Genomic DNA, 17194 nt, shown 5'->3' with positions numbered 1-17194 from the left:
TGAAAGAACAGAACTTCATCCCGAGGGGAAAAATATAGTATCTTATTCAAGTACCTCATAAGCAAAAGGAAATTTTCCCCTTCCTACCCTTTTCATTTAATCTTGCTTCTGTTCTGTATGTAATCTTGCTTCTGTTCTGTATGTAACAAACTTCAAGTCAGTCCAGTTTGACTGACTGCCTAACATTATCACGAGATAGTCATCCAAATTCTCCTATGCTGTAAAGATCCTTCGAGGCACGAACAAAGCACTTTCTTTAAAGGCACAAATCTGCCCTGAGCATCCCCACACTCCCTCCTTCTCCCCACCACACCCTTCACTAGAAGTCAGATCCACAAAGAAAATACACAAAGGCAAAGAAAAGGGCAGCAACCACAAGTTTTATCACCAGACAACTGGAACTGATGTAATTTCCAGTAGCACTGGACAAGAACGTTGCAACTTCAGCTGCAGCCACTTCTGGGTCAGCACTGATAAACTAATGTGCAATGAAGCAATCCCATTTCACAACATAAACAGTTGTTTGGCTACACCACGAACAATACAAACAAACGGATCTATTTATAAATCACCCTTATTGTAGAACACAGAATAATTTGTTCTAGGGGAGGAATGAGAGCATTTCCAAGAACACGGAGGAAACGCAAACAGCTTGCATCTTCTCCCACCAGCCTGCCCTCCCTGTTCCACTTCTTTAGAAGATATAAAAAGAAAGTGATACAGGGCCTGATATTTCACGAGAATAATGCTGGTTTCAAGGGACACTGGGAACTGGCTGAAGGGACAGCACCCTTATCATGCATATTGTTTCTTCTGACACCTCAAAAATATGTATTTATATCAATAGCATCTCTTAATTGCAGTGAACGAAGGAAAAATTACAAGCCAGAGAAGACACCTCCAACTCCTACGTCTTCACCCCGGAGACCCAAACACCACAATTTTCCCCCAAATGGCACACTTCATCTCCTGAGAACACAGGCTGTGGATGTCAATCCACGTGCCGCTTTGCTTGGCTGGTTTTGGGGTGTGTTTTGTTGTTTTTTTTTTAAACCCTCTCCCAGAGCGGCTGTCGCGTCCCAAGGGCACGGGCTGCCCCACGGAGGTTTAGCTCGTTTCTGTAAATCGCAGCACAGAAAATAGGCAAGTGCAAGGAACTCCTTTCGTCACCTGGAAGCCGCACCGCTGCCGGCAGCCCTCCCTCTGTCGCAGCCCGCGATTTATCGCGACTATCCAGCGGGCGGCTGCCGCCTCCGGATCGCAGCGCTCGTCCCGCAGCCAGCCCCCGGCGACACCGGGGCACCCGGGCAGGGCCGCGACGCCGCGTCCCCGTCGCCCCCTCGGAGGAGGCCTCGGAGGAGGATCGGGCAGATCCCTCTAGATAAAGGGATCTGAGGGACGTGGGAAGAGCGGGGACCCCACACGCCGACCCCACACACCCACGCGGGGCACCCCGCAGCACCCCCAGCCTCGCCCTTACCGCGCCGCTCCAGCCTCGGCCGGGAAGGGTGGCGAGGTGCGCGGCGCTATCCCGTGGAGCCGCGGCCGGGCACCGCCACCAGAGCCGCCACCACCTCCTCCACCGCCGCCACCCCAGGCATGGTCTCCCCCTCGGTGCGTGAGGCGAGCGCCGCTCCCGGGCTTTTCTCCGGCGTGAGGTGGAGCGGGGTGGGGCGGGGGCGGGCGCCATTTGCTGCCGCCCGCCCGCTTTGAAGCGGCCGCCCCGCTGCGGCGACCCCTGGCGGCCCCGGCAGGCGCTTCCCGGCCCGGAGGCCGCGGGGATACCGGGGGTTTCCCCGCTTGGCAGCCGGCAGAGAGTTCCCGGAGGTGTTGGGAGCCGTGCCGGGCCGTGCCGAGCCGCTGTCCTTCCCTCATGCCCTTCCCTCATGGCCCCTTTGGTCGCGGCTCAGGTTGTCCCAGCTCGCGTCAAGGAGAGATGTACAAACCTCCGCGGGGTTTACAAGGGAAAGGTTTCAGCCTTGCTTGCGAGGAAAGGAAGGAAACCATGATGGTCACGGATGGTTGGCAAGCTGCTGTTTTTGCAAGCATTATTTACCTAAATAAATAAATAAATAAATGAACAGCTGCTTTCCTGTTGTTCGTTTATGCACTTAGCACGGCTTTCTTCTGTAAAGAACGGAGGCACAAAGGAAAAGCACTGAGCTGAAGAGATGGTCTGCAGGTGTCTGGCTGACTTAGTGCCACACAGACTTTACCCTCCCTTGAGCGAGGGGTGAGGGCAGCAGCACGGCACCCCTGGGGTTAGGGATTGGGGTTGGGAACAGCATCTGGCTGTGGCTTTACGCCCAGGCACCTGCCCGACATTAGAATGTGGAGAAAAAAGGCAAAAGCAAGATGGAAAAAATGCTAAGCTTCCAACACACACACAATAAATTACTGCTGAAAGTGCCTTTTTGGGTTGCCTGGTACAACAGTTCATAGCACAACCCAAAGACAGGGAGATGAGCCTGAGAAGCCTCTTGTCTTTACTCCTCCATCCTGACAAGGTTTTCTCTCTTATTTACCATGAGAGAAGACAATCTGTTTCTCCCAGGATATTTATGGACAGTTGTGGCTTTTGTAATGGCTGTTGTCTGAACAGCACAATGTATTTTAATTCTCTTCCCCCAACACGGCACAGTCCACTCAGGCACATAACGAATGCTTTTCATCACGAGGAGAATCACCACCATTGTTCTCCACTGCGGCCTAGATGCTGCCATTGGCACTGCGCAAGCAGACCCCAGTGCTAAATACAGGCTTCATCCTGAATTACAGCTCTCGTGTGAATGCAGTCATACATTCAGCTATTGTGGCTCTGGGTTGTATTTTTTATTTTTTTTTTTTAAGAAAGAAATTATAGACGAACTTAAGAAAACAGAAACATTTATTGCAATGTGCAACATATTCATATAAAATACTTAGCACAAGTTATGTGGCAGTATAATTCAAAAATTCATATCAGCATTCAAATACGTTAAGCTTCTTTCACATTGAAAAGGTGGGCATTGTAAAATGCATCTTAAATGACAGTTTTATTCATTACTCAAGGTATATACATGTATACATTCACTTCTTTACTGAATCAATTAATTCTCCCAAACTTTCATCTCTACAAATTTTAAAAATATAAACAGCTCCATAACGCTAGTACTACGGGATTACACATGAAAATACAATCAAGCGTATCTGTGTTTACAGGATTTAACTTTAAATCCTGACTCTTCAGGGTTACACTGCATGTAATCTTTTAGTCTGGGAGTAGCCCTATTGAATTCACTATTATTCCTCTAGTCCTGTGCTGAAAGTTAGGCCCAAGTACAGAATAGAAGCCTCAAATCAATTTTTAGTCCAACATGAACTATGTTTACAGATTAAAATATATACATATAGGTTAATCAAGCTGCAGCCATTTTTTTATTTTTATTTTCACACAAAAACAAATTTTGCATATTAAAATACCAATAGCTATCTATTAAGTTCAATGTGTTGTCAAATTGTTTTAGTCAAATTCTTCATTTGCAATGTACACAACTGGCATTTTCTTTGGAAAACAGTATCATACAGAGCAGAAACATTTCCTTAATTACACATGGTAGCAAGAGGCAATGTAAAATCCTTAAAATTTTAAGAAATAAGAAATAGGAGCCTTATGATAAAAGCCATCTTCAATGTCTTAACATTTAAACTATTCACTGCATTTTCACGTTTTCAGCTCCTTTCTGTTTATCTTGCAGCTTCCTCCTCAGGCACAGAGGATCTCTTGCAGCACAACAATAGCCATTTACAGAGAAAAATGCACAGGGAAGAATGGCAGGATTTCTGGCTCTGAATGGGAGTTTGTGCGCCTCGCATCTGTGTGCTGCAATACAGCTGGCATTTTCTGCAGAAGCAGCAAGCTGGTAGATTTAGTGCTACATTGATGCACTAAATCTTTCCTTGGGCTGGAACTGAGCCAGCAGCAAAGGAAAATAGTTCTTTTCTATCATGCAGCGTTAGTGCTGAGGAAGATGCTAGACTTAACGTTTGAGCAATGGGAACACAGAGGAAGTCAACCACCACAGTTACACAAATTTGTGCTGCCTGTAGTTGCTACTCAGGCAAAACTCCAACTGAGGTCAGCGAAACAGCTGCCAAAAGACTGTGGGGTTAATGTGTGTGGGCCACATTTAAAATGTCACTTAGTATTAATACAAGAAAAAAAGTACTGAAACGTATTGGAAGTGTTGTGATTATTTTGGGAAATGCAAAAAAAAGACAAAAGAGCACCATTGAGACAGTATATTTATAGTCAGGACGGTAAAAATAGAAACTGAAGGAATTATAAACTGAAATATTTTCATTGCATTTTCAGAGATTGCACCATTTTCTACTCAGAAGTAGCAGCTCCTATTTTAAGTGTTTTCCCTTTCAACTTTGAAGGTGTATTAGGTGAATACAAAACATTTATCTTGAAAAAAACTTTAAAAATACCAACACAATCAGGAAAAGAAAAGAAAGTGTAATTTTCTCTACACTGTACATTAAATGTGTGCTGAACTGCAAATATTTAAACATGTGAGTCTAGGTATCAAGTTCAGCAGACAGTAAGAATGAGTAGTGCCAGCTCACTTCTCTTTTGTGCAATGTTCATTCCTGTGCCCTTCATACAGAACTCTAGAGGGGTGGGACAAGATACACTTGAAAAACTGTAATTATAATGCTATAAAATTGTCAGAAGACCAAGAAATCAGGCAGCATATTTAATTATTGCCTGTGTAGGTTTTTAAAACTATTTTCTATTTTACGTTGGTGCTGTCATCTCTTCAAATCACAGATAGCTATCAGAAAGCCCAGTTAGGTTCACTTAATATCTGTGTGTTGGCAATCAAGCCAACAGTGAAAACCAAGTAACCTTTAAAAGAAAGGTACATGATATATGTTGTTTGCAACACCATGCCTTAAAAAAATAAAAAGCATGAGAGTAACAGTGCCAGTATTCAAGAGAAAATACATCTGAAGTATCTTACATATTATTCATTCATTTCAGAGGAGGTCTTCAACAGAACTGTATGTATGAGAGTGATAAAGAATAATAAATCAATATTTGCAGATAAAAGGAAAATGGAGGAAGTTATGAATAAAATGCAAACATTCTTTCCCCTGTAAATATTTGTTAGAAGTAAGGTCATTGCCAATGTGAAATAAGAAGTTGCTCGTTATCGAGTGAAATTCACTTTCAAGTTTTAGGAAAAATGTAATAATCTCTCGTGACTAAAAAAAAAATGTTTTCAGAGAAAATTACATCTCCCAACATTTTTGCAAAAAACATATGTGTATATGGAGGAGAGGGAGAAAAACAACAGATGCTTTTACAGTTCAGTCTTTAAGCATGAAAACTGTCATTTTTTTTAATCTTGATTTCCTTCTAAATATATTGTTTATTATAGAAAATGGTAACTAGATTCTGACCTTCTATTACTTCTGAAAAAGGGCTGCTTCCAAAGGCCTACCAGTTAGCCCTCTTGTGAGGTAGTGAGGAACTGCAACAACCTGTCCATAACGACCTCCTCAGAAAACATTTCCAGATAGGGGTTTCCACTTGCCAGTCATTACAGCTGTTTATAATGAATTGCAGATTTTTATACGTTTTTGTACGTTTTAATTGTGGTTTGTTTTCCTGCCAGCACACCTTATCTATTATCTTAACACTGTTTCCTGTGTGTCAGTATCTTAACAGTTTGCCCTTAAGTCCTTCATACAACAGAACAGTAAGTAGATTTCAGAGATCTATTTATATGAAAACACTGTAGGTAGTTGATAATGTTCAACCCAACAATAGATAAGAACAAAATCTACATCCTAAAAACATTTAACACTTTCAAATGTAGGATTGCACTGAACATCAGTCTGTATAATTTACCATATTGTACTTAATAACATTATATACATATATACATATACACATATACACATGTACACACATATTTTCATTACAGAATGCACCTGTAACAACTCAGTGTATTGAGTTACCAGTCCAGTTTCATGTCTGCTTTACTCCACACATACTTTCCTCCTCGTTTTAGGAACATCTTTTCATCAAATCCACTGAATTTTATAGCTGCTTCTACACCAACATCCAGGATAGAGTTGGAAGGCTCTTTCCGTCCATTTCTACAGTTTAGAAAACGCATCTGTAAAATCAATAGGTAAGACATTAGAAAGTTAATTTGTACAAGCTTAATTTTTCTATGGAATTAAACAACTTGCATTGCAATCCCTCAAAAACCAATGTGAACGTATTAACAGTTCTTATACGGCTCAGAGGCTCATGGTTAGATGCATTGACACATCTTAGTGGGAACAAAGCCATACCAAACACCCTGAAGATTAAATGCTTGTTCTTCAGTTACGTGTAAAATAAGTAGGCTCTATGAAACTTAACTTTCAGGACAAGTTTTATATTTTAAATTACAGGAAAGCAGCAATGACACATCTATACTTTAAGATTCACAAGATTATGCATGCAACCTAATGTCAGCTCCTCCTTAGGTCAGTCTTATATTCAGTACTCAATATGTTTGTGGGAAGAAATGACATGTATTCCTTGTACTATATGGTAAACATTATTTTACGAAATGCAGAGAAAATTAAATTGGTTATAACTGTAGTACACATGGGCATGTGTCAGCATGCAAATATCAAGTATCAAACAAAGACTTACGTATTCGTCCAAAATGAGGTATGAATCCCTCATCTGTAATATATCAAAATAGGAACAAATTAATATACAAATGAAAATTCCACTCTTGAGAAAGTCAAGGACAAGACAAACAATTACTCTTTCAAAGCCTGATCCAAATCTTTGAACCAGGTAGTGTCTTCCTACTTATTTCAGTGAGCCTGGATCAAATTTACAAGAATAAGTAACAGGATTACTAGCATGTCTCAACACAGGAACAAAACAGCAATTATTTGAATATGACGTCTTAAACATCAAATTTAAATGTGGGTGCCCAACTAGATAAAGGTGTTCTAAATAATGTTCAAGTTTGCTCTTAACTTCAACGTCAGCAGTAATTACATTATTTTGCATACTGGAATGATTAAGTTATTTGTCAAACAAATGACATGACTATTTTAGTGAGGGTATTTATTTATCGACCCAGCAGACAAACATGTATTAGTAGTAATCTCCCAAATCAAAAAGCTCTCAGATTTGCACCAGGAAATAGACCAAGAGCAGAAATAAGACATATTTGCTCAGCTAACTGGGCATCTCCTACTTGCTTCCCCTACCACCCCAAGAAAAAAATATTCTCTGAGTTAGTGGAGTTTGTTGTTGTGCAAGGCAAGAAATCTGTTTGATCAATTTGGTGTCTATCTTCTACACAGGATTGATGGAAATGAGAAGCACAGAATCTTCTACTACATGAAAAGAGAGACAAACTTATTGAAGGATGTCTACTTTTTCTTTGTAGGACTTCTTAAATGGAAAATACATTTTAAAAAGCAGAAAGTTCTAGGTTATGTCTGAACAGCTTCTCCTTCCCCAGTTCTCTCTTACTTTTACCTTCTATGACTAATCAGCTAATCTGGAACTTTTTGCAGCTGAGTGGCACAACTTCACCAGGAAGACTGGAGAAGTATCCCATGACAGCCTAGTCTTACAGTTCAGACACCTTCTTACTGCTCAAGTTATTCACTGAGGCTAAGGTCAGCAGAGATGTCTTTCCTCTGAAAGGAGTACATAATACCCTTGTGGGTATTATGTACTAAGACAACCCAAACTGTTCGCTTGAGCTCTCTATACATGAGGAAGCAAGCTATGTATGAAGAGTCTTAATCTTTGGAGAGGAAAAGGAAAGAGATCGGAGACTCAAGGCATTCCCTAAATTGGCTAAACTTACTATTTATTTAGTTCATAAACCTTTGGAACAGTGAATTTTTAACTTTCCTCCTGCCTTGTATAGGGTCTGTAGACATCTAAAAAAGGTTCTGGAATCCACCCTTAGGCACTGAAGTCTTTTACTGCAGCTGATTTAACCTAGATGGCAGCTCAGCAAGCTGAATGCTGAGCAATGCAGTAGTGCAAGGAGTTTCCTTGTGAATAAAGAGTCCAAAGGAATTCGGATAGACAATGTTATAAATGCAGCTTTATTGCGGAAAGAATTACGAGTAAGATGTGTCAGGCAAAAATACCAGTTCTCATTCCTCAATACCCAATATAGCATTGAATGGGATGATCTCTTTACTTCATGTGGGTCAATGACACTGCATAACGTCATGATGAAACTCTATTAGGAAAATATGCACACGGTACAAAGTGTGTTTACATTGTCATTCAACCTTATCAGACTCATGTGCCATGGTGGGGAAGATTCCAGAGGTTTTAGATATTGCTTAGAGTTCACAACTCAGTCGTGGAAAATAAAGTTTCTACTGTTTTTGTGCTGATACTTTCTACATCCACCTAACTCAGAGGGCCACAAGACACCGTGACAGAATTTTCATTGGCTTCCACAGGACTGGGATCAAAGAATTTTTACTCTTCTATTAGTAACATCATGCTCAATAAAAAAACTTAAAGGAAATAAAAAATCTTGGCTTCCACTGTAACAAAATCAGATGCTACATTGTATTGTACCTCTTCTAACCCAATACTAATAGGAAAAGTGTTAATTTCCATGAAATCTTTCTAGCTAACCACAAAATAAAGTTATGACAGGACAGTCTCAATTTTACCTTCTGATTAGATTCTGGTACCAAACAGGAGATATCTCTGTGGCGATCCAGAAATTGCTCAAAGTCTTCATCGCTGATAACAAATTTCTCTGCTTCTCTCAGGGCATCATCACCACTGTTCTCCCCTTCAATGAGCAGGCACTGGAACACCTGAAGGCAAAGATTCTAGGTAAGATTCTAGGACTTTACTTGCCTTGAGAATAACAGACTGCCATCATTACAAATACCATCAGTATCAATGTCTTTCATTTTTCTGTAACTGCAGCCACACTGATAGAAACTGTGATTAAGTGAATCCTATGCAAAGGATACAGCACAGATTTATTTTTAGCAAATTACCATCTCATAGTTCTAAATGTAATTACACAGTCATGGCTTCTAACCAGATTTCCCCAGAAATCTTAACTGCTTTGCTCTTAATAAGGGCACTGATAATCAAAGCCCAAACAAACTTCTGATTGAACCTAAATTAGTATGGCTATATTATAAATGTCATAAGTACTATGTGCCTTGCAGACTATCAAGTCAATCTGTATCCTTTATGACTTTAACTTGATTGAGTGCTGTAAATTCAGCTATCTTCAGATAATTGCAGAAAATATAGAACTCCCCAGAAATGAAACAGTTTGTCTACTGAATGGCTTCCTTCTACATGACAAGTCATACAGATGAGACTTTGAAGAAAAAGGTGCCTTAGCCATCAACACACTCTGAAACCCCAGGGGAAAAAAAAATGTAGGACAGAAGCTTGATAGAATATTAAAATGTATACCATATTTTCTTTACAGTCCTTTAGTAGGACCACAATTTCACTTTTAATGTTTTTCTTTGTTTGTTTGTTTTCCTGGAAAATCATGTGTACACCTGTTTCCCTGAAGCAAATAGTGAGAAACTAAGTGTAAATGTCATAGCAGAAGATATTCTTGACATATTGGACCCCATTTAAGTGCAGAAAGAGTGATAACCCATTTCAACACCATGCAATACTGAGAAGAAGTCCACTAACACCACCCCAAGCTGGAGCTGGAGATCTGCCTGAGGTTATAAGAGGTGCAGAGAACTCCAGAAATTCACTTCTTCCTTATCTTTCTCTGAACACGAAACCTACACTACATGCCACTTTCTTACCTTCCAGCGCACAGGGTTGAGAGCTGTGATCTGCTCATTCATATCTTCCTCAACATTAAATCTGTTGATCACAGAATTTATTTTGAAAGCAACAGCATACTCTCGGCACCACTGTCTCAGTTTATGCAGATTTTCCACGTGGTTCTTCTTTCCTTGACCACGCCCGATTAAAACATTGACCTCCTCATTAAAACTATCACATGAAATTGCCAGAATGTCCAAATATTTACCTGAAAACAAGTTTTAAAAATGGATTAATAGTCAGTTCTTTAGCTGAAAGTTGTCAGGAGTCTACCCATTTTCACTTCCTTGTAATCTGTCACCAAGTGCCACCCAAGTACAGTTCTGTCAAATCATCACATGAACCGCAAAAGCCACAGCAGTGGCATCTTCAAAATGCATGCCCTCTCCTTTCCAGCCCTATGGTGATGTTCTGAGCTATTATTTTATTCCAGTATTATACCAGAGAGGCAATATAACAGACTGAATCTGTTTAGATCATGTAATTAACAATATTTCACTGGTAGTTACTCTAGGTTTGCAGGTACTGTTAATGAACTACAAACAAACCATCTCCTGCTTGCACTGACAGCAAGACTCCCATCTTTCCATGAGGCTGCCCCAACAAGGCTCCCAAACCACACCAGCACTCCTATGCAGTGATTTTCTCTTACCGTACTTCTTGAACCACCGCTCTCTAATCAGGCTGCCGTTGCTAACGATGCTGACACTCGGCAGCTTCAGCTCCTCCTTGCAGAACTGGACCAGCTGGCCTACAAATTCACCTCTGTCCTGAAGAAACGGTTCTCCTCCTGAGAAATTGATTTTCTCCATTCCTAGAAAAGGACCAAAGAAAGTTGCTGTGAGCCTGACTGCCTGTTGAGTGCTCCCTTCCAGCACGGTGCCCGATATTAAGAGGGACCCTGAGCATGACAGTTACAGGGATAACTTCTCGGACACCACTTGGTCCTGATTACAGTGACTGCACATCCCTCCCCAGCTGTCCCAGTTGTCCCCCCAAGGCTCACCAGCCTCCTTGAGCATCTCCAGCCCCCGCTTGGCCTCCTCCAGAGGCAGCACGAAGGAGGTCTTGGCGGTGTGGAAGCAGAAACCGCACTTATAGTTGCACTGCCGGGTGAAGTGGTAATTGACGCTGGTGGGCGTCGGGGCTGCCTCGTCCCGCTGCTCCCGCTGCCGGTGGGGGGCTGGTGGGGCCGAGGGGCTGGGGACCGGTCCCCGTCGCCAGCCTGGAAGGGACAGGGGCAGGGATAGGGGCAGGGGCAGGTGCAGGGACAGAGGCGCCAGGCTCCAGCACAGGGCGCCCAGCCGTCCTCGCAGCGCCGCCAGCACCGCCCGTGACAGCGCCAGCGGCAGGCGGAGCAGCACGCCCAGATGCATGGCTCGGCTCGGCTCGGCTCGGCTCGGCTGGGGTAGGTTCAGCACGGCTCAGCTCGGCTCGATCAGGCTCGGTTCGACCCGGTTTGCCTCGGCTCGCAACCTGCAGCTAGGAGCCCGGAGCTCCTCTCTTAAAAGCCCCATCCTGTCCCGCCCCGCAGTGCCGTGCCGTGCCGTGCCGCGGGGAAGCGCTGGGTTTCGCTTTCCTTTCCCACTGAAAGGAAACTTGGCACCGAGCCACTTCTTGCTTTGCTTCTCCCAGTCCACGAACCCTCCGCCCAGAGCCGCTTCACCGAAAGCACCTCCTGCCCTGGTGTGGCAGCTGCCCCCCCGTTGGAGGTTGGGGCACTTCCAGCGCCCAAGGACCCCCTGATGTGAATGGTCTCAGTAGCACTGTGCTCTTCCAGCGGGTCAGGATGTGAGGCTTGGGAAGCAGGGTGAAAGCTGTGCTTGCCAAACTGTGTCGCATCCTTCTCAGCCCAGGGCCGTGAGCTCTGGGAGGCTTAAAGAGGTTTGCAGTGCAGAGCAGTCAAGGTTAGGGAGCCCGATGACTTCTGCAGAGCTGTGAAAAGAAAATACTGGAATGTGACTTAATTCTTGGCCCCTATACTGCCTAAAGCACCTCCAGGAAAGCTACTACACCATGTTGAATATAGGGTTAGCTTTAGTAGCAGAAAACATGGCAGCTGCCTGTGGTAGCACAGTCTAGGGGCAAATAGGTGCACCAAATTAATAGGATCAGGAGAGAGCAGGGCCAAGTAGCTAATTCCCACCTTCTTTGAGTCCTTGGTGGTACAACAGCTAATTACCAAAAGAGGAGCAACCTACATCACATCACCTGTATGTAACAGCATCCTACAGCACAGCCCCTACACAACACTCCCTGTGTCTCCCTCAGTCAGGCTGTCCTTGTTTTTGCATCACCAGTTTAGTGTCACCAGTTCTGCCAAGGTACACTTGAATCCCACTTGATTCACACTTGAATCCCAGCATTTACCAGCTGCATGATGGGTCTAGCAAACTTAAATTAGAGCTTCAATCCCCTGTCCATTTACCAGCCAGAACAAGTAACATAGCACAACAGTCTTGTATTTATATTGACTTCTTTTTTTTCCTCTTGTGAAAAGGGTTGAAGAACTAGCTTAATCTTGTTTCCCATTTCTAATGGGAAACAATACCTACTTGTAAATAAAAATGTTTCCTGTATGTTAATGAGTACTGTTACACACTATCCATAATTTTTCATCACCTTTCCTTTGCTTTCCTAGAGCTAATCTACAAGCCCATTAATGTCCAGACCATAACATGGCTTCAGGTTTTCCCTTTCAGCCAGTATTCGGTTTCTCCATCAGCTGATCCTTGCTTGAACCAACCCATGCCACTAAGGGAGGCTTCTTGCTGCATCTAGACTCAATAACGCCACCTCACAAATGGATGGTTGCAGCATGAAGGGAAACATCTCAACTCCTGAGACTTTCCAAAATTGTCTCAGAGTTTATCAGTAGAGACTAATTCCATGAGTTACCCACAGGAGGAATGATCTGTGTGCCCTCCAGGGTCCTTCAGGTTTGTGTAAGGCACAAGCTTAAGGATGAAAGCAGGCTTTTCTGGTATCTTCTAGTCCCCTATCACTTATATATCCATTCTGCTTCATGTTAGGAACTTTCTCCCATTTTGTATCTTCTCTGTCCCCAATTCAAATTCCTCTCTCAGTTCATTTCTAACTTTTGTTCATGTCGTGTTGGGCCAATGCAGCTATAGGGAGTATAACTTTCTCCCTCCTTTGAGTTGAAAATCTTACTGAGAATACTTCTGGTAGGTATAAGATCTCAAAGACAAGACTTCCAGTTGTGCATCTCAGAAAATATTCTGTGTGTTGTGTCTGTGTGTATACATGTATTTGTGTATCTGTACATTACGCCACCAAATTCATATTCTCTGTGTTTAGCTTCACATAGAGATCTCATTGCAGGTGGAAAATTATCACTTGTCTCAGAAACTTCCTTGGCCTTCTGCACATTTGAATATGGACTTGGCCTTCTGCACAGAATATTGACTGGATAGCCATGAAGCTGGCAGAGTGACTTAGACCTACTGCAGACTTTCTCCTGGGTTTGTTGCCTACTGCCTCAGCTGGATAGACAAATAAACTTACAAATTTCAAGATATTTAATTTCCAAACTCTGTTAAAATCCTTGCTGATTACCAGTTTGTTCCTCAACCCAAGACTTACACCTGATACAAAATGATTCCAAGAGTATGTCAGAGTATTGCTCATAGAACCAGTACACTTACATGTGACTGTCTTTGAACAGTGTGTTGTTTTGAAAGAGAGGATCTCTGTTTCAAGGAACACTCAAACATACTTAAGACTTCCTGTTCTTCATAATTTTCTCTATGCTTTCTTAGTCAATGGCACTTATAAAAGCTCTCCCTATTTTTGCCTCAGCTGAGTATGTTTTCAGATTACAATCTGCACTACCTGTAAAGCCCATGTGTAATTGTGACTGCAAACTAAGCCCAGACCTGGACATGCCTCCTGGGGGGCATGGGAGATTGCAATCCCAGTACTGTAATGTTTCAGTTCATTGAATTTGCATCAAAAATATGTTTTCAACATACATATAATTTTACAGAAATGATCGAATACTGGTATTAGTGGCTCTTCCATCTGGATAAACATGAATAATGCAACAGTAGTCCCTACTTGCTAGAAAAGAAAACTTTAAAATAATAACCTATTATTTATCTTTTTTATTTGTTTGTTTATTTTTTATTTAATCAAACACAGTGATTTCTTTCTCCAGTGTGGCTAGTTCACATTTCTAGCAAAAGAGTATCTTCTTAGGGAAAGCAAATTGCTGACATGCAGCAGCAATATAAATAATATTTTAATATGTGGCTTCTCCACCTGATGTAAGGAGGAGCCATTACTACGTCACCTGTGAGGCACGACGTGACAAGAAATAATCCAAGGACAAGCAGGCAAGTCATGCAATGGCATCTGGAGTTTTTAGCACTTGGTAACTGTTTTGCTTGCTGCTCCACTCCCAGCTGGAAATGATGTCCATGTTATATCTGCCATACCATAAATGGGATTTGGTCAAGGACTTGTACTTAGAGTGACTCATCCGTCCCTGGGGTGCATGAAGCTGAGGGGTTCCCACTGAAATTACCAAGTAGAAGTTATAACCCACATGCAATCAAGTTATGAAACACACCATATAATTATAGATACAGAGCAGGAACATTTGTAAGAGGTCCACCACAGGCCCTTAATACAATATGGTGTGTACATGATCTACAGCTCAGAAAGTACAAGAACAGATGGCTTCTAACAGCGGCAAAGGAAGCTAGGAGAAGGATCATTCTGTGTCCTTTCCACACTCTTCTCCGAACATCTGGGCTTGTCCATTGTCATGGGCAGGAGAGCAGGGTCTCTGGCCTGACACTTTACTAACTTCTGTACTCTTAAGATCTTATCCCCAGACTTTTAGCTTTACTGAAGAGCCCTTTATAGGGCTTTATTTGCCCTAATGCCCTTTATTTGCCCCCTTTATTAGCCCTTTAAAGGTTGCTCTACACAAAAACAGCTGTAGCTACAAGTAAGCATTCTGGGCCCTCAAAGATGTGAAGAGATTCCAGGAGAACAGTGCTTTTCACAAATGTTTAGCACATTTGCTCTTCAGCAACATCATTTCCTATTATACAGAAGACAAAAATGATAAATTCCTCTTGAAGAAACCAAAAAGTACTTAATATATTTTAATTTCAGAACAGATTTATACTCTTTACACTCATTTTTAATACAAAGATCTGTCTTGCAGATGAAAGGCAACTCAGCTCTCCTCTATTTTTACCTGAACTGTTTCTGCATAATTTGGTGGGAAATGCCTAGAATCTTTCACGAAGTAAAGTTTTAAGTAAATAGCCAGTAGGGCAGAAGTCACACCTATTACAGGTGATCTCATAAGCACGCTATAAATAAGAAAAGAAATTCCAGCTACTTGGCTCAGGAATGCTTGTAAACAGGATCAGAGCAAGGCAGTGGGAGGGGAAAACAGAAAACGATAGTAAACGTTTCCCATTTACTCCTCAGAGAAAGGCAACAGTGGCATCAGGAAACCAGGAAAACATAAGAATAAGAAACCTGATAGGTCAGTGAGTAATAAGATCAGCTTTTCAACTGAAACTTGGCTGCAAGCCAACTAGCCCTCATAAAACTGAATTAACAAAACTGGGGCAGATAATCTTCTGTGTAGAGAAACGTAACACAATGCATGCAAGAAAAACTAATCAAAACCATATTTACATAGTGCTGTGCTCAGTAGTGGCACTTAGATTTCCAGAGAGAGATCTCAGAGTCGCTGCAGTTAGCCTTCTGAAATCATTGGCTCTGTGGAAGGCAGCAGCTCAAAAAATCAACAAAAACTTAGTACTATCTGGAAAAGTACTGAGAACAAGAGAGATGGCCTTACTTCACTGTTCGGTGAAAACTTTGCACATATATCAGCTATAACTTGAGCAGTGGTACAGGTCAGGTCTCCACATCTCAGCAGGACCTCATGGTGTTAAAGAAGTTATCCTTGTAACCAAAATGATCAGGGGGATGGAGCAGCTGAGGGGGCTCTCACTTCAGACATGCTAAAGCTGAAGGGGACATCTGAGTGAGCCTTACAAAATCACGAAGGTGATTGAACTGTTGACCAGAGTGTTGAACTGTTATTTACCAAAGCCAGCAATTTCATCAGAAGGGGGCACTTGCTGAAACAAGTGGGATATGAGTTTTAAACAGATAAGAGAAAGTTGTTTTTTTTTTTTCACCATGGGATGTACACTGCTGAAATTGGAGACCACAGGGTTTTGTGGAGGTGGACTCTGTTGTGGTGTCACAAATGTATTTAGACAGATTTATAGAGTGAGGGTTCATAAATTGGTGCTAAAAGGAAGAAGTAAAGATTTGCTGTCTAACATTCCTTATCTGGTGACTGTGGATGCTAGAGGAGCATGAGACAGACCACAGAGAAGCCAGGGTTATGTGCAGCGTGTCATTCTACCAATGCTGGAGACAAAATATTGGTCTAGAACAAGCACTAATCTGACTCAGTAGTGCGTACTGTTATGTTATTAAAATTACCATCTATTGGTTTATTGCATTGCCCTGTGTCTTTTGGCATCTGTGCCCAGCAGCTTCCGTGTATCTGCGTGATATGGAACAACACAGGAGTTTGCTTATGTGAAAAAGGGCACGTTTCACCTTGACAAGAGCCAGTTCAGGCACCTACTGCTACAGTTGAAGAACCTCCACAGCTGTATTCCCAGTTCCTCCGCTGGCCCAGCCCTTCCCCTGCAGAACTATTCTAAACAAATATTTGTGCAATGTGCTTTGAGCTGACCAGAGGAAGACGTTGAGTTTCTGAGGAATCTCTTGCAGAGTGAGCATCTTTTCTGTATTCTTTCAGGAGATGCATGAAAAGCTTAAGGTCATATAACATACTTATCACATAGGTGGCACTTTTCCAGTTATTGAAAGGGAGAAGTGGGATTCTGCAGAGCTGCAACTTTTCCTGCTTTTCAAGTTACACATTTGCAAAATGTGAAATCCACATTTTGGACTGCATCACTCACAGCAGCTGTCACAAAATGTATAAACAACTATTTGTCGCCATCTTATTTATTTATTTGTTTGTTTGTTTGTTTGTTTATTTTTCTTTTCACTTTCACCCCGTCCACGGCCAGCCTGCACAGAGCGATTTCCCATGGGGAGTGCTCCGGTGACTCTCCAACTTCTGGGGGAGGGAGCAGCGGAGGAACAGCCTCCCTGAGCCTCAGTGTTTGCTTTTCCCCAATGACATGTGCCTTCCCGGTTGGTGGAGTAAGTTTCGTTTCTCGTTTCTCTCTGCCTTCTCTCAAACACATTGGCTTTGCTCCCAGGCTGTGAGCAGTG

The 17194-nt window shown here is 42.4% G+C and overlaps 1 protein-coding gene across 1 annotated transcript; it reads right to left on the bottom strand.

Annotated features, from left to right (window-relative positions):
- Positions 1-6008: 6008 nt before the first annotated feature.
- On the bottom strand, positions 6009-11250 carry RSAD2 (radical S-adenosyl methionine domain containing 2; the record flags this gene model as incomplete). The annotated part of the gene is made up of 6 exons (XM_084283281.1): positions 6009-6173; positions 6704-6736; positions 8725-8874; positions 9853-10082; positions 10527-10688; positions 10881-11250. The coding sequence occupies 6 exons, from the start codon at positions 11248-11250 to the stop codon at positions 6009-6011; spliced, it is 1110 nt and encodes a 369-aa protein (XP_084139407.1).
- Between the last annotated feature and the right edge of the window lie 5944 nt (positions 11251-17194).

This window comes from Netta rufina, assembly GCF_964035555.1.
Source record: "Netta rufina genome assembly, chromosome: 3".
Lineage (NCBI taxonomy): Eukaryota > Metazoa > Chordata > Aves > Anseriformes > Anatidae > Netta > Netta rufina.
Note: the sequence above shows the minus strand (reverse complement) of the source record. Positions and strands in the feature narration are given on the sequence as shown.